General features: G+C 40.6%; 1 protein-coding gene across 1 annotated transcript in view; it reads left to right on the forward strand.

Annotated features, from left to right (window-relative positions):
- Positions 1-14,645, forward strand: part of Golim4 (golgi integral membrane protein 4) — an 80,248-nt gene extending 65,603 nt beyond the window's left edge. Inside the window, exons 13-16 of the mRNA XM_027391803.2 lie at positions 2,826-2,993; positions 3,361-3,429; positions 12,337-12,408; positions 12,813-14,645. Coding sequence (XP_027247604.1) covers positions 2,826-2,993; positions 3,361-3,429; positions 12,337-12,408; positions 12,813-12,962 — 459 coding nt within the window. The 3' untranslated portion in view covers positions 12,963-14,645. The remainder of the gene's footprint in view (positions 1-2,825; positions 2,994-3,360; positions 3,430-12,336; positions 12,409-12,812) is intronic.
- Positions 14,646-18,502: the final 3,857 nt, after the last annotated feature.

Below are 18,502 nucleotides of genomic sequence, written 5' to 3' on the forward strand. Positions count from 1 at the left end.
CCAAGGGAACAGGTGTCAGTCTTCCTTCCATTGAAGGAAGCAGGCCTGCATGCTTAACAATTCAGATTTCTCCAAGCTGTGCTTCCTGCAGTGGGGATGTGAAGAGATGGTCTGGAGGTTGCTCTGGAGATTTAAAAAAAATCACTTTGCCACCTTTTAGTTTGTTTAACTTAAACCTAGAAGAGCAAAAGTGAAAGGCATTGAAAAATACAGTGACTCTTAAAGACTGAGAGGAGGGTGCAAGTCAGTGTAGACATCAGAAAGAGGACCAAAAAAAGGACTTCACGTTTGCTGAGGATGTTGTGTGGTCTGTTGGGATGTCTCCAGTGACCCAGTTCCTACCCATCTGTCCAGTGGCCATTTTAATAACAATGAATAAAGATGTATGGCTTCAGATTTGGAAAGAGGTAGTCAGGTGCCAATATATTATACATAATTGAAGAAGGCAATTATGTAGATGCCTGGTTAGGGTTTGGGTTGACTGAAAATGAGACCCTCCTCACCTTTCATCTTGTACAGTCCAGGTCCTTAGCCCTAATAAAGAGCAATGCAAGCAATTGTGGAGTGATTCCAATCTTGTGTTTTGTGTAGATAATATTTGCAGTCTACAGTCGCTATCTTATTTTATATACATGCTCGCACACACACACACACACACACACACAGCTAATAAATCAATACATTGGGGTGACATTCAAACCCTGATGTTTTAAGGAATTTTTCTAAATTGAGTCTGAGAACTGGAAGCAAGAGCCAGGGCCTTCGTGATTATCACTGCTGAAGTCTTTCTGGTCATTGCTTGGAGCCCTTTGATGCAGATGGCTTTTCTACTTGCCTTACACTAAGGTGGGGCACAATACTTTCTCTTCCCCTCTTCTGCAATAGCATTCAGGAAAATATGCAGCTGGAAACCTAGCTCTGAACTTTTTCCAGTAATTGAAGCAGGAACCCATGAGGGAGTGAGACAATATCCCTTGAGTGTAAGAAAGCCAGAGCACAAAAGCCTGCCAGTGCGTAAGAGGAGAGCAAGGCTGCCATGAGGAAGGGGTAGCTATGACAGACACTTACATTTAGGATCTCCTGTGGATCCCTGGATGATGGGATCTGATCCTTTACTCTCCTGACATTTTTTTGTTTGTTCTAGACAATGCACTGGAAGAGATAGGCCTTTTAACATGTCTTCTTTTAACTAGACATGAGTTACTTCTTGTCCCATTTTGCATTCGTTATTTTATGTGATGTAACGTTTTTCCCTGTAACCCCCTCAACTGTTGTTTGGTTGGAGTTACAACTAAAATTTGAATTTTTATAAAGTTCTTTTTGTAAGAAAGGTACTTTGTGTTTTTCTGTGGGGGAATAGGTTACAGTTTCTTCTTTATCCCTCATGCAAATGACCAATAATTCATACAAGAAAGCCTATAAGGCAAGAGATTGCAAAGTAATTGGACTTGGGTTTGAAGGTGATGACTTCTCATTTCTGTTGAGAGCCGTGTCATTTGCACTTGACGCTTCCTGCCAGGGCTGTGCGGTAATAAACCATCTGCCCCTGCAGGGAGCTCTTGACCATGCTCAAGTAGCCCAGTGAACAGACGGAAGAGCCCCTTGTCTGCACAACGCTGACAGACTGAGTCCCACTCTGTGGCTTCAGGGTCTTATGGAGAGTAATTCCCACTTCAGTAAGTGTCCCGTGACTTACAGAAGAAAGGGGGATGCCCATCTTAGGATCATTGTGAGGATGGATGTCATTTAACAGGTGTGCTAGGGGCTTAAATGGATAACTGAAGTAATTACTATGTCAATTCATTGGAAAGGCATTTGGGGGACATAATTACTCAGAACTGCCATGGAAACACCTTTGATGGTGCATTGTCTGATTTCTCCTATCCCTTTCTAAAGCAATATTATTCTGCTTCGTGGTAGCCCCAGTTGATAAAGACACTTGGCATGCTACAAATAGACTGTTTACTGTCAAGTTCTTTCTCTTTCCTGTCTTTGTTAGGTCTTCCTCTGTAGTCCTTCCTGTATGGATCTTCCTTTCCCATTGGCTATGTTACCTATTTACATGTTAAAATTTTCTTGCAGGGGGCTGCAGAGGTACCTCAGTAAGTAAAGTGCTGGCTGCTTCACCTCCAGCATCCACATAGAAAGTCAGATGTGTTGGCACACCTTATAATACCAGGGCTGGAGAGCTGAAACTGCATACCCAGGGCTCCATTCCAAGCCAGTCTAGTTTAGTGAATGGCCCCATGTCTCACTGTAAAACATCTAAAAATGGAATGTGAACTGCTCCTGAGGAGTGACACCTGAAATTAACCTCTGGTCTCCACACTCATGTGCACTCCTGGGCAGATACAGATAGGTGCACATGCGCACACAATTGTACACACACTCCACGCCCACAAATTTCTCTCAGAAGGAAGTTTTTGTGAAAGTTAATGTAGCGGTAAAAGGAGTTATTGCCCCCTAACTCTCCCATCTTGATTATTATTGATCTATTTTGATTCCACTTCACTCTGTGACTTTTGGGAGCACTGTTGTCTGTGTCGTGGAGCCTTACACTCCTAGTAGAGTGTTGGGGAATCACTTGTACAAATGAAGTCCTATTTGCACCTCCTCAATTGATCTAATTCCTCCTACTGAAAAAGCAAGATGAGCTCCATCTTGGACACTGAGATGTTTAATACTCTGCAAGTCTCAGGGACAATTTGATTTGAACAGTCCAGCGAAGGACAATTTCATTTTCTGCCAGTGTGTGACCTTTCCAATGAAATTAAACTTGAGCCTCAGTTTTGAAGCAGTGGTTGCTTTTCATGAACATTTTCCAGAGGGCAGCTGTGGAGGACATAAACCCAGCAGATGACCCCAACAATCAAGGGGAAGATGAATTTGAGGAAGCTGAGCAAGTGAGAGAAGAAAATTTGCCCGAGGAAAGTGAAGAGCAAAAACAAGGTGAAGCGAAGCAAGAGAATGCAGAAATTGATGAGCACTTGGTGGTAAGATGATGCCTGTGATGAAGAGGGGGTTCGGCCTGAGCATTTTAGTCAATGCCTCGTTTATGGGAACAGCAAGTGCTTGTGTGGGTTGAGAGACAATTTGCCCCGTCGGCACATCATCGGGTTTTGGACACTGGAGTAAGATGATATGGGTTTTGGACACTAGAGTAAGATGATATGCCTGTACTCCAAGAGTGAGGTAAGGGGTAACACACACTTCTTTGGAGAAATGAACCTTCAGCATTTTCTGGCTACTGATGCATTTGCAAGGATGCTTTTCATCATGGTGTACTCATTCTCTGACCCAGCATCTTGTGAGATGCTTTTCCATAGTACAGTAACATGAGCCTCTCCTTTTTTTCAACAGATGGCAGGGAATCCAGACCAGCAGGAGGATAATGTTGATGAACAGTACCAGGAAGAAGGAGAGGAGGAGGTATAAGATGGGGTGCATGGAATCGGGCACACAGAGTACATTACTGTCAAACAAGTCTCAACTCTGTTGACTTTGACATTCAGACTTAAGTCACATGAGAAAGGGGTGGGAGCTTGAAGAAGAAGTGGATTACAGCAACTGAAGCACTTAGAAGATAACAAACCAGGCTAATTTTAAATGACTAGAAATTTGTAATCCACAAGACCTCTGGCAGATTCATGGGATCTTTTTGAGAGTATCCATGCATGCATTTTCTTGCATTAAAGAGAGAAGAACGAATCTCTGCAAATCCTGACCCCTGTACCTTTCTCTGAGGACTCATCCCCATGCTGTCTCAGGGAGACCCCACAGAGTAAACTGAGACCCACTTAATGCACTCCAAGTATTTCTAGAGATTCCCCAATCTTTCCTTCTGACCTCTTCCCTTAATAATGAGGCTGGCTCACCTGGCAAGTGACAGGCCTTGAGTTCAGTCTCTAGCACAGCCCCTCCACCAAAAGAGAAAAGAAAAGAGAAAGAAAGGAGGAGGGAAAATATGGAAATGGTTGAAATTCATTTGAATTAAAGTGCATTTTGATGGAATTTCTTAGTATTAAATTTTAATTTGCTTTCCATTGTAGATTTCTGGCATATTGACACTAATGAGTCTTCTATAAAACCCTCTCCAGTATCTTATTCCCTGATTAATCAGCTTGTGGATGCAGTGTGTGTCTCTTTAGTGAACTGTATGTGGAAGTGTCTTAGGGTTTTATTGCTGTGAAGGGATGCCATGACCACAGCAACTCTTATAAAGGAAAACATTTCATGCAGGCTGCCTTACAGTTCAGAGGTTTAGTCTGTTATTGTCACAGTGGGAAGCATGACAGCACACAGACAGGCATAGTCCTAAAGAGGCCGCTGAGAGTCCTACATCCAGATGGGCAAGTAGCTGGAACCGAGTGAGCCACTGGGCCTCCCTTGAGCTTCTGAAACCTCAAAGCCCACCCCCAGTGACACACTTCCTCAAGTAAGGCCACACCTACTCCAACAAGGCTACAAGTCCTAATCCTTTCAAATAATGATACTACCTATGAGCCTGTGGGGGTTATTTTCATTCAAACTACCACAGGATGTATGGTTTGCATCAGGTCCAAACCCACATTTACTCTCTCCCTCTATCCCTCCCTCCCTCTCCCTTCCTCCCTCCTTCCCTCCCTCCCTTCTTCTCTCTCTCTCTCTCTCTCTCTCTCTCTCTCTCTCTCTCTCTCTCTCTCAACAAGTCAGTACTTCCCAAGTTAAAGCACTGGTTAGAGCCACTTCATAACCAATGTCTTGCAAACAGAAGGCTTTGTCCCTGGGTGGAAGTGGCAAGCGGCATAAATGGCAAGTGAGATAGTAGATAGCCCCCTAGGAAGAAAGCAAGCTCAGAGAGTTTGTTTTCTGCACTCGTATCCTCAGCTGCCTTCATGAATCACTGCCTCATTCTTGCTTGCCTCTGTCAGCTTTTTTAGAGGCATTGCTAATATATGTGCTTATCCCAAGAAAAAGAGAAAATCACGTTGCCCTTTATGACCGCAGCCCAGTTCTCTGTAACAGTCTTCATCTTTGCCTTCTCCTGTGTTTCCCCTCGTGCTGTTCATCTTCATGAAGTCCCAGGGATTGTCTTTTTGGAAAGAGCATTGGAGAAAGTAGCAACCTTGAATATTAAGACATTTGCAGGAGAAAGCTATTCATCAGGACTCCTCTAGTAACAGGATGTCTAGACCAATAGTCCTTTGTTTCCTTAAGTCAGATAAGGGGAAGTTCTGAGGGATTAAGAGACAAAGGGTTCACCTTGGCTTCCTTTTAAAAATTCAGCAGGGTAAACATAAAAGTTTAATCAGTGTTTGCTGATTCCTTCTCTGCTCTGTAGGATGATCAGTTACAGGAAGGAGAGAAAGCCTGAGATGTGAGAGGGAACAAGGCAGAGGCTTGAGCTATTCCACTGCAGCCTGCATGGAGCGGCAGTCCTTCCCTCCTTTGTTCCAGTGTTCCTCTCCCTGGCTCTGCTAGGCTGCTAGCACTGTCTGGAGGCCATATAACAACGTCAATGTCTATACTTTCTAACCCCCTGTTGCATTGGCTCTGGACTGACTCTCTCTCTCTCTTTCTCTCTCTCTCTCTGTCTCCACCCCCTCTCTCTCTCTTACACACGCCTGTCATTTACAAAGCTTTTCTTTCCAGGATTAACTGCCTCCCTGTCCACTCAGCATCCCTTGTACAGGCTATGTTGAATTTGACCCGTTCTTTCCATTTATTCCAAGGCCTTCTGTAGAGATGGGGAGAAGAGCAGATGCCACATTTCTTTCAAATACTAATGACAGAGATGAGGTGCTGAGCAACCTGCAGGAAAACGAGCGGTGAAGTGGAAGCATGGATGTATGGCATTTAGTGTGTGTGTATGGGGAGGGCAGCATTCATGGACACACTATAAAAACAATGAAATTCCAGGTGGCTTCATCCTGCTCATCTCTTCTTTGCTTGAGTATTCCAGCTGTTCTACAACAGCTGGGTTGTAGACTTGTAATAGCACCCAGTTTCCTTTCCTTCCAGGCAAAACTCAGATGTGCTGAGATTAGTATATTACTGTAGTAGTCATCATTGGTATTACTCCTGTCAGAGCTGCAGTCGTCACATTTACCACCTTGAGCTTGGGGAGCAAACATCAGCCTGAGTAGAGGAAGTCTATACTCTCCTTACCTTCTTTGCCTTCTTTCAGAGACAAAGCAAGGAGGGGGGAGGGAAAGGGGAAAGAGAGGGAAGAGGGGAAAAGAGAAAGTGTATTGTGTATATGTGTACATGTGTATGTTCCAATGTGTGGGTACACATATGTGATGAGGGTCCACATTCATGTGCGTGCACATGAGTGTAGTGGCCAGAGGGCAACCTCAGATGTCATCCCTCATGTGACATCCTCCTTTGTTTGTTGTTGATGTTATCGTTTTTTTAATAAGATCTGTCATTTGACCTGGCAGTCACTAAGTAGGCAGGCTGGCTAGCCAGACAACCCCAGCAATCTGCCTGTCCCTGCCTCACCAGAGCTGGGGTTATATGTATGCCACATAGGCTCTGAGGATTGAGTTGGGGTCCAGTTGCTTACCCGGCAAACACTTCAGTGACTACTCTGTGGCCCCAGCTTTCCACCACCTTCATTTATCCCAGCAGCCAGGTTATCTTTCTAAGACATAAACATGATTGCTGACCAGCACTCCTTCTTTATTTGTTTATGACTTCTAGAGTGAAAATACTTTTAAAAATATTTCTCTTATATTGCTATCATTCCACATGTTTTATCTGTTTTTCAGTGAAGAGACATATTATGACATACCTAAAACGGTTTATGTATTTTAAAGTAGTTAAATGTTAAAACAGATTAAATGATGGCATGAAAAACATGGATATTTCAGTGTCTCTAGTACAACCAAAAAGCAGATTAATAAGAACCTTCAAGAGAGAGAAGTAAAAGGGTACCTGCCCACCTTCTGTAGACAGAGGGGCACACACCTGATAGCAGATGTGACCTGAGAATCAACATGTCAAGAAACTTTCCCAGCACCGGGGGTATGGCTCAGCTGATAGAGTTCTTGCCCACCATGCAGGAAGGTTCCTTCTCTAATGAGAGAATTACCAATATGGAGTCAGGTAAAAATATAAGGGTATTTATTAGGGAGATGCCTTACTTACAGAGCAACCTAACCAGCCAGAAGGGCATGGAGCAAGTCAATGATGAAAAGGAAGTAGGGGCTTCCACATGTGTACCCCTCACTCTTCAACCTTCCCTATGTCACCCTGACCACGCCCTTTTAGGCGTGGTCAGGCATACCTGTAGCCAGCCCAGCCTGTAGCAGGTGTGGTTTCGGTGTCCCCAACATGTCTCAGACAACACAAGCACTGGCTGTGGTGGTGCACACCTAAAATCCCAGCACTTTGGAAGTGAGTGGCGGTAGGAAGCTCAGAAGTTCAGGGTTGCTTTCAGCTTCACAGCAAGTTTGAAGCCATCCAGGGACATAAGGTCCTGCTAGGGAGGGAGGAGGGGAGGCCTTTTGAATGGGCACAGATTCTTTTAAACCTTGCAGATCAGCCATTGCAACTCATGCTGTTGAAGGCCTTTGACTATCTCTCATGCCACCATCTCTGCACCCTCCCATGCTCGGCCTCTTAAGGGGAAGCTTCCAGTTCCCAGCTAGGTGCACAGTTTCTCTCATATGTAGAAGAAAAGTGTTCCGACATCTGCTAGCACAGGACGGCTGCTAGTCAACACCAACTTCAGCTGCAGGGACCTGCTTTGCTTTGTTTAACCCCTAAGCAAGGTTTGCCCCATTTGGTAAGATTCTTTTCTGCAATTTCTAAAGCACAGTTTGCAGGGCTGCAAATGAGAAATAGCGGTGTTGAGATGTGTTTGATAAAGCATGGTGCCAGCTTTAGCAGGATATTAAGGCAGACTGCTGTGGAAGATGGAAATGATCAAAGGTGAACTTTTGACCTGGGGCTATCGCTTAAGCATATTGTAAACCTCAGGAGTACATTATCATCTGTTCTTCTTTAGTAGTGCGCTTAAGATGAGCTTTGGTTACTTTTGTCTCAAATGTGATGAGTGAATTAATATTAGATATATTACAACCAATTTTCTCTATGGCTAGAATATTACAGAATATCTTTTTTTTTTTTTGGTTAATCAAAGAGCCATTTAAATCATCAGTTCACAACTATAATTATAATGAAAATTGGGTCAAAAGCTAAAATTTTTACAGTAGAAAAAGGGAGAAACATTCTTAGAAAGTTTATTTCCCTAGCCAGACATTCTTAGCCAGCACCCATTGTACCCAAACATGTAATGTCTTGTCTCTGCTGTGACCAAAAGTCACCTTGAGAAGTTCATGAAAAATACAAATCCCTAGACAGACACTACCATTTAGTATTTGGATCTTATCTTTCAATGGTCCTAGAAATCAGAGCCAGCAGATACTGCTATTTTGGGAACCTCTGTTTAGATAACTAGTACTAGGGAAAGAAGCTATAGATAGACTTTGCAAAGTGTAACCTCTTGAACTTACAGAAATGGTTATAACCATTTGCTCAACATTTTCTCACTAAATACTTAACAGGGCTGACAGCTCTTAGACCACTCCTCCCCCAACAAACACAATAAACACAAAGGGTCATGGATTTTGATTCAGCACTTTTATTTCATGTATTAGGAATTGAGCTTTAAAGAGATCAGTTAAGTTTTTTTTTTTTAGAATCACACAATCTGTTATTTATTGTTACACAGCTTACCCAGGGCCAGTGTAAGGTTGATATTATTAAGAATATCAAGAACTGAAAGTTAATGTGAAGGAGGTCTTGGTGGAAATTAATATAAAAAGAATGATAGAACCAGAAAGTCACCATATTGTAACCTCCAAATCAAACAATCGACTGTAGACATATTCATCAATGAATGATGTCACTACATGAACAGAGGTCAGAGGACTTTCCATGGAGTATGGAGTGACTGGGCTGTCAACATCTGATGTCGCTGACCAAGGACCACCTTACTGTTATTAGGAAAAACACACACTGGTTGCATGCTGATGCGATGAAAATAGCAAGTTTCAGCACTGCTTCTGAAATGCCCTTGGCTCTTACGTTGATTCTGAATTTGATCATATTTTGTGTTAGCTTTACTCACAGGAAGTATAAGGACCTAGAGGGATGGTTGCAGATGTTGTTGAAGGCATACCAAACAGAACTGAACCTAGAATTTTTTATGAAAAAAGGATGAAAGGAAGTCCATGTTATCCATTATCTTTGTTTAGATTGTGATTAGGACAAAGTGACTGTACATACATTTTTCATGACAATTAGCAGCCAAGTGTGGTGAGAGACAGTTGTAGTCTCTGTACTCAAAAGACTGTTGGACAGAAGGACCAGGTTGGGTCACTTAGTGAGTTCCATATCAGCTTGTGTGGTGGTGTAAGACCTTATCTCAAAACAAAACTAAAACAGAGGAGGCAGAGGCAGGTGGATCTCTCTGAGTTTGAGACCAGCCTGGTCTACAAGAGCTAGTTCCAGGACAGCCTCCAAAGCCACAGAAAAACCCTATCTCAAAAAACCAAAAAAAAACCCAAACAAACAAACAAACAAAAAACCAAAAAACTAACAAACATGATAACACATACTTGTAATTCTAGCACTGGAAAGACAGAGATAGGTGGGTCCCTGGGGCTCACTGGCCAGCGTAAGCAAATTGATGAATTTCAGGATCAATGAAAGACTGAGTTTAAAAAGATAAGTTGAAAGACTAAAGAAAACACGTGACATTGACTTCTGACCTCCCATTTCTGGTGCACCTGCACACACACACACACACACACACACACACACACACACACACACACACACACACACACATTCATGCAAATGCACACAGAGACATACAAATAATTCATTCGAAAAGGTAGGCATATCATAAATGATACAAGTTGGCCATGTTGAGATTTATGCTTATAAGAGTCTTTGTGATTTTCTTTATTGGCGTGCACTTGAAGGTTTTCATAATGAAAACTATTTTCCTAGTATGCTGACACAGGTCTCTAATCACAGCACTCCAGGAGCTGATGCAAGAGGATTGTGAGTTTGAGGTGAGACCCTGTCTGAAACCGGAGCAAAACAACAAATTTGACCTCACTGTTTATATTGAAAGAAATATTCAGAGACAAGCCTTTGGTTCCAATTTGTCTATCCACCCAGTATATGTTAAAAGGTGGCAAACTCCAATAAGCACAGTCTGTTTTGCAAATAAGGTTTTATAAGAACAGAGCCAGGCCTATTTGTTTGAATGTAGTGTACAGCAGTTTTGTTCTACATTGGTAGAGTTGTGTTGTGTGAGAGACAGAATGGTTGAGGAAGCCTGAGCAGTTACTAGTCTTCACTTGACACAAAAGATTTCCAGCCTCTGATTTAGGGATTTTTCTCACTGTGCTGTACAGTTTCTAAGCATTTCTTCTATTCCCAGCCAACTCACATTTAGACAAGTAATGCTTGCTTCATTAAAGTTATATAAAAGTTGTCTTTGTTTATCAAAATTAACAGAACATTTGAGCAATTTAATAAATAATGCTACGTTTGTCAGCCCTGAATATAATCGGGAATATATGTTCCACTGCCCTCGTCCCAACATCTTGTGGAATGTCACTGTGAGATCCTATGACTAATGGCAGAAGAGATGTCATGGATGGTTGATAAAGCCATAAAGTGAGACAGGGTATCCTTATTACCCTCCCAGCAATTGTGAATACAGAGGATATTCTATGCCTCAGACCTAATTATTTGGAATGAATACAGTTTAGGGGCTCTAGGTCCAGCCGACAGCAGAATGACTAGAGTAGACTCATGAAGCCTTCCCTCAGGTCTGAATATCTTGGAAGAGGCATCCTTGCAGGCTACAGACAAGCTAGCATCTATCCACAACTCATCAGGAGGCTGAACCATTCTCATTTCCCTCATCTTGTTTGGATGTTTTGAGGCAGTGCCTGCTCTTCTTCTACTTGATTATAGCACCTCTCCCATTTTGCACAGTGGCAACAGCCACTCCTCCAGCTTTTCTTCCCCCAAATCTCTACTGCCATGTGTCATTCAAGAGGACTTAAACATACACTATGAATCTAGAAGAGACTGGCTTCATACCAGCACAATCCTTTACCCCAAACTGGGGTTCTGAGAATCATTGTAATACATGCAAATGACTTCCATCTTCTGGCACACATATGGTTTCAGAAGTTAACAAGTTGGAAACTATGTTATCACCTAGTTCTATAAGATGTGATCATTAGAGGTTATTTAGTAAATATATTTGGATGCTTCCTTTGATTCACATTTTGAGATAAATACTTGCGACCAATGAAACAGTGATAATAGTGTACACAAAACAAAACAATTTCAAACAGAAATGTGCTAGCACATTAGAAACAGGAATGTGGGAACTGTTTGTAATAGAACATTTCATGAAGAATTTAAAAGTATTTTGTCATATTTTCTATACATTTTAGCTAGATAAATTTATTCTTAGTTACATCAGTTTTCTACCTCATTTTACACAGACAATGTACCTATAGAGAAGAGATATTTTGCACTTATTTATTCATCTACCTCATTACTCAGTATTTAAAAATCCGACTTGCCTGAAGCATACTGGTTATTGGTGACAGCAAATAAGACAGGCTGTTTTGCCTTCCTAGAACTTCTCTCCCATCAGCCTTGTAGAATTCTGGAGTTCTCCCTATTTGGAAGTGGAAATACAACAGTTTGTAAAGAGAACTGAATCTCTTTATCTATTGACTTTGTAGAGTTCACCCATATCCAAACAAACCAGAAATTGAATCCAGGGGTCCTTCTTGAGAATCACATTGATTTTTTAAATTTTTGTTCTTCACAGTTGCATATATTTATATAAAGAATTTTAGCCATTTTCTTCTCCATACCCTTTTCCATCCTCTTCCCACATCCACTCTCTTCTCCTCTGGGATGCTTCTTTCCAACAAGTCTTCCTAAGTTCATATCTTCCATTTGGGAGTGGTCCACTGAGTCTACTTACACTTTCTTGCCAAAGTGGGAGTGGGAGGTAGTTGACAGGAGCAAGTGCACCTTCTCAGTGCTACACCACTGAAGAAAATGGCACCTGTTCTTCAAAGACCATTAACCACCAACTATTTCTCCAGAGGTATAGAACACACTTCTGTGCACCTACTAGACAGGACAAACTTTGATTTTATCATGTTTCAACTTAAATTTTAGTTCATCTTTTGGAAAGATGTGAAATTTTGAATGAATGTCTTAGAAACTGGAATATTTTGTCACAAGTGTTTTTACATGGGAAAGCATCACTCAGTGTTTGTGATTGGGTTTTAGGTTCAGGAAGATTTGACTGAAGAGAAGAAAAGGGAATTGGAGCATAATGCTGAAGAGACCTATGGTGAAAACGTATGTTGGTTTCTTTGAATAGGTGCATGAGTATGTATGTATGCCTACATGTATGCGTATGTGTGTGATGTGCAATGTTTGTGTGTATGCAGGAGTGTGTGTTTGTGTTTGCCTACACTGCTCTGGAATGCCACATTTACACATATAAATCACACACAAGCACACAGATAGAGACCAACGGTACATTTCCTGCACCTCTAAGGCAATGATAAATTTAGCAAGCCCACCTAGAATTAAGAAAACTTATGATAACTGGAAAAGTAAGATAATGTAATGGTGTAGTTCTTGAGAACATTTTCTTCACAACTTCTCTTCCTCCAAAATGAATTACTTTGCATCCTTTGTGGGAGAGAATTATCAATCACAAACTCTCCATCCTCTCTTCTTTTTCTTTTATCTTTTAGGCTGATGATAAAAATAATGATGGCGAAGAACAAGGAGCTCGAGATGATGCCCATCCCAAAGGAAGAGAGGAACATTATGAGGAGGAGGAAGAGGAGGAAGAAGATGGGGCAGCTGTTGCCGAGAAATCACATCGTAGAGCCGAAATGTAGCTGGACACATTTCTAGACTGTGCTCAGCCAACCATTTTTTCTTTTTTTTTTGTCAAGCTGCTCTAAAACAAATCCCACCTACTGAACTCTAGAATATTTAATGATATACAAAAGTAAGGGTTTAGACTTTTTTAACTTTTATATTAGAAATGCTATACATTTATATGAATATATTTTGATAACTTAGCTTAGAACTTCTTTTATAGTCAAGTTAAACATGGACAGGAAGACAAACAATAAGACATGCCTTCAGGTCTGAATCTCATTCCTCAGAGATGCTGTGATGTTGTAAAGTGCTTGGCTTTTGTGCATGGCTCAGATCATTACTTTTTGTCTTCTGCCTTCCAGGTAGTCTACCATTTATAGTGGATAAAAAGGCAGGATTGGATTTAGAAACCAGGCATACTGAAAAACACTGTGTGAAAACATCAAGGGAATGACTGGTAGCCTAGTATCTGTTTTGGCAGGTTCTTATGTACAGCTTTGATAGGCTGTCACTACTCCAGTTTGTCTAGAAATGAGATCCATCTGCACAGTTGATGTACAACTGGAAAGCCTTTATTTGTAGCAGAGCAAAGACATTATTTTACGACATTTAGGTCAGATAGAAGAATATTTAGCAATGCTTAAATTCACAGAAGTCATGCTTGAGAGGAAGCAAGTATGAAAGCTGAATAATATTAGTACTCCTATGAAGGTATCTTGGACTTAGTCTTTTGTTACAGAGGCCAAACAGGGCCTGACACACTAAGAAACTGATGTGGTATGTGTGTTAGTGCCTCCTGGGTGAACTCCCAGGCTCCATCAGTTCTTATCTTAAGTCTCTTTGTTATATTATCATTGGTATACAGTTTCTACCACATATGTTTCTCCTTTAAGCTCTGTGCCTTGTTATGTAACCATTTGGATCACAGTTGTTGATATGGAAACAGGCAATGCTATCGTTTAATAAGATTATTTCTCAGAACTATATAGTGAAATATCTATAGCAATATGATAGAAACTCCACCCTCAGTGGTTTTACTATTTACCCAGAATTGACCTGCCTTTGCCTATATATAAGGCATTTAATGGCTTTTGAATAATAATACATCCCTTAGGGGAAAATTCAAAGTGGAAATTTTTCCCTGAAATGAGCACATATTTTAGTTTGGATCATCAATATTGTTGAACATGTAGAACTGGGCCACAATTCATCTGTGTGTGGTTTTTAAATACTACTTTCAAAATAATAAAAATGAATTGCATTTTTTGCTATTATTGTATGAATATAATTTTAGTTTTTAATAACCACACTCATATATGGTTTTGATTTTCCCAGCTGAGCAATTGTGTATGTGTGTGTGTGCATAAAAATGTTCTGTTCGAATGTGTTGTGGATTACCAGTAACCATAAATCAAATTTTATCTTTATGTATAAAAGCCCCTTATGTGATGTAAAATGTATAATATTGTACATAATACTCAAAATACAATTATTTTGGTAAATTAGTTTGTATTTTAATGTCCCAGTTGCAGTATTTAATTATTTGAAACATATTGAAACTTGGGTAATAATCAATAAAGCTATAAAGAGTGAAGGGTAAGTCTTTTGAACCATATAATTTCTTAGTGGTTTGTGATCTACAGTTTTTCTTTATAAGAAGAATATAAATTAATGAATTATTAAATGCCTTTCCCAAACTGCTTCACTTCTTTCTTTTTCTAATTTGATTGGCACTTGACTTCTCATCCCCCATCCTTTCAGCTAAAGAAGGCATTAAGGACTTTCATTGTCATTAAGCTAACTTTGGGTGCCAGAAATAAGAAACTGGTCTATAAAAATATGAGAAAGCATGAGTGTTGTGTTCAAAGTCCACGTGTAAATCTCTCCATTAAACCACCAATCACAAGCTGCTCTGGAACATTTCTAACTCCATGTGAGAACTAAATCAGACCTGATCCCCATTAATGAACATAACAGATGTAAATTATCACTTAAGTTCATCTTGCCAATTAGTCTATAACTTTTGCTTGACCAAGAGACAGAGGAGGGCTGAGGAGATGATTCAGTTGGTTCAATAGTTGCTCTCAAAGTGTGAGGACTTGCGTTATATCCCTAGCACCTAGACAAAGAAGCCAGATCACATGTCATCTTAGCATTGCGAACAAGGAGAGAATCTCTGGGGCTTGCAGGCCAGCCAATGTAGCCGAATCAGTGAGTTCCAAGTTCAGAGAAAGATCCTGCCTCAAAAAAACATGATAAATGAAGATACCAAATGTGGATTGCTGGATTCCACATTCACATATTCATAGAAGTCAAAGTAGTTCATGCCTGTGAATTTATTAGAATGAAAAGAGAGCACTCAATTAGACATGTGTGCAAAATAGCACAAAGAGCACAGATGTAATGATGGGTTATTTGCAAGAGTGATCAGAGAAGATTGAGCAATATAGAGTATAACCTTAGCCACAGTCTCCAGTGACTCTTCTTACCAAGGGAAAGGACTGGCATTTATTGAATGCCTTCACCGTGTGAAAAGTAGGTGACCTGGACTTTCTTCAGTTCCCAATGCTGCACTATACTGAGGGCATTTCCCTTAAGGTTGACAGGATGGCCATTGGAACATTTGACATGGTTTACCTTCTCTGAGTTTATCCTCTTGTGTGTTTGGCTATTTGGACACTTTGTGATCCATTCATAATAAGGCGGGTTGCACAGGAGTGGGTTATGCCGCTTCCATTCAGATATCCTCCTGCAGCTGTCTGTCCTTTCCCTGTTTCCTTCATGTGGACTTCCTGGCTGCTTCTTACACCTCCCCTTAAGTGCTGGTGCTTTTCAAGTTTATTTCTAGAGATCCTATCTATGTTTGACCCTCTTCTCAGATTTTATTCATTTTCTCCATCTGAATCTTCTACATCCCATTCTATCCCCAAAGTCATAACTTCTCAAAACCGCATTTGCTTATACTTTATAAAGCCTACTTCTCTTTCTAAATTTTGTCTCCTTTCACCAACTTTCACCAAATAGCATAAGTTCATCATGAAGTTCATCTTCAACTTCAGCATGAAGTTCATCCCAAATTCTGTCTTCCCACCCCACAGGCTATTACCAACAGACCTTCCATGTGCCCACTCTCCTGTTCCAGGTCCCACTTATCAATATTTACCTGGAGAGTTTCCTTGCTTCATCACTTCCTTCTTCCTAATCCCTAAAGCCTGAGCCAGTAGGACTTTAAAGATAAACTTACCACTGCAGTATCGTGCAATCATTTAAGAAATTCCCATTGCATGTGAAAAAAAACCCAAACCTGTTAACATGAACTATATAATTCTTCGTGATCTAGCCCCACCTTAATTCTTCAGCCTAGTAAATTACTTTTTAATCTGAACTACAATAAGTAGCCCTGGTCTCTAGATGGAAAATTGGCTAGCAGCGCTGATGCTACTACCTCTTCTATTTGCAAAAAGCATATGATCCAGGCAGGACAAATAATTGACTCAACACATTATCAGTTTGATTTCCTCTCTGGGACGTTATTGTTGGAAGGCAATTTCAATACAGTATCCCCCCAGCACTGTTAAACAGTGTTTATCATGCACTGTCTTTTCAAGGATATTAGCAGAAAAAAGCAGCCTTCAAAGCTAAAGATATATAATCCTGGGCCATAGGGTGGGTTTGTTTTCTGTTTTGCCTCCAGTCCAAGATTTGGACACATTTTCTAAAGGAACCTTTATAAAATGAGAGTTCTCTAAGATAGGAAATCATACATTATGTCCGGAGTTTACAAGGATACAATATGCACTCATCCCATGACATTTGGAAGGGAGGGGACCAGGGTGAAGGTGAAAAGGTGAAGCCAGTGTGCTGCCTCTGATCTAGCTGTGCAGCGTTCTCTCCTTTTTTAGATGATTTCTTTGAGCCTCACTTAGCTACCACTTCCTTCGGGAACTGACTTTTAAATTGGAATATAGTTAATGAACATTTGTGACTCACACAGACCTGCAATGAGGAGTCACTGGCACATAGTGAGAATTGCTAGACACAGTACAAAGAAGTTTCAGCATGGATGTGTTCTCCTAAAACTTTATATAAACAAAGCAGGATACCTCTACAACTACAGAATGTTGATTTACATGGCCCAAATATTTAATGGTGAAAAAAGTATTTCAATAGAAACCAAGATTTTGAGGTCTTCAAGTATTATGGATTTCTATTCTTTGCTGTTATCCCTTTCATTTTTTAGTTGGCAAGCATTCAACAGTGCTACATCTGTATGCCATTGTAAGTAATTGAAAATGAAATATTTTTGTCCTTTACCATCTTGGCTGACCTTGTTCTCCCTGTTCCCTGTATGTTACTAATGGAGCTTGAAATTAAATGTCATTTCTGTTTATCTGTTAACACATTTCTGTTTTTATATTAACATATATTCAGCATTGCCCTGAAAGTACATGTCTCCTAAAGAACTAGTTCTTTGGACAATGTGGGCTTGAACAAGATGAGATGATGGCTTTTGAGCTGGTGTGTCCTGTCTTGAAGATATGAGTACCAATTATATTGGGTGGTGCATTTTCTCACTACAGCTTTGTGAGTTTGGGGGTTCTGTGGGTATTAGACTTTTATTCAGTTCATGTCCAGTACTAGAATGAATCATTAAAATTATTATTTATTTATTTTAATTTTGACATGTGGTCTTGCTAAGTTGCTCAGACTGGACTTGAAGTTTCAAATCTCCTAGCTTTAGTAGCCGCAATTAATGGTCTGCAAACTATGGGTCTGGCTTAGGTGAATGTGTGTGAGAGCGTGCACAGTGCACATGTTCGTGTGTAGGTCCATGTCAGTAGGGGGGTATAAGCACATGTATGCACATGCTGTGGTGTTCAGAGGGCAACCTCGGATGCCATTGCTCATGAGCAAAAGGGTCTTTGTTTTCATTTGCCTGGAACTTGCTAAGTAGGCTAGGTTGGCTACTAGTCCCATAGACTTGCCTGTGTCCATCTCCTTAACACTAGGATTACTGGTGAGTACCACTATTCCTGGCAATTTTAGAATATGAGGTCTAATCATCAAACTCAGGTGTTCATAAATGTGTAGCATGCATGTAGCCAACTGAGCTATCCCTCTAGCCCTGCCTTAAACATTTCAATAAATGCAGTCAAAATATCTTTTATGACCCTCAATCCTAGCCAGTTACTTTCTGGGATGATTTCAAAATTTGTTAAGGAATTCTTCTGGAGTCTAGATTGCCTTCTCTTGAGTGTGTAAAAGATTTATTTATTGACTTAAGAAAAATGAGATTTAAGGGCAGTAACCATGTAGGACTGAGAGGTCAGTTCATTAAAGATAATGTATCCTTGCTCTGGCTTTTGGATCAGTCACTATGAAAGTGCCAGCCACCATATCTAGAGGGCTATTCAAACAGAAGCCCCACATCCATACAGAATGGAACTGATGTTTCCTGGCAATGACAACACAAGAGAATTTAAAATCGAGTGAACCCTCAAAATCCTGTCAAGCCTTCGGATAATGCAGTTTCATTGAATGTCATGAGAAAGTT

This window comes from Cricetulus griseus (assembly GCF_003668045.3).
Source record: "Cricetulus griseus strain 17A/GY chromosome 1 unlocalized genomic scaffold, alternate assembly CriGri-PICRH-1.0 chr1_0, whole genome shotgun sequence".
In the NCBI taxonomy this organism is placed as follows: domain Eukaryota; kingdom Metazoa; phylum Chordata; class Mammalia; order Rodentia; family Cricetidae; genus Cricetulus; species Cricetulus griseus.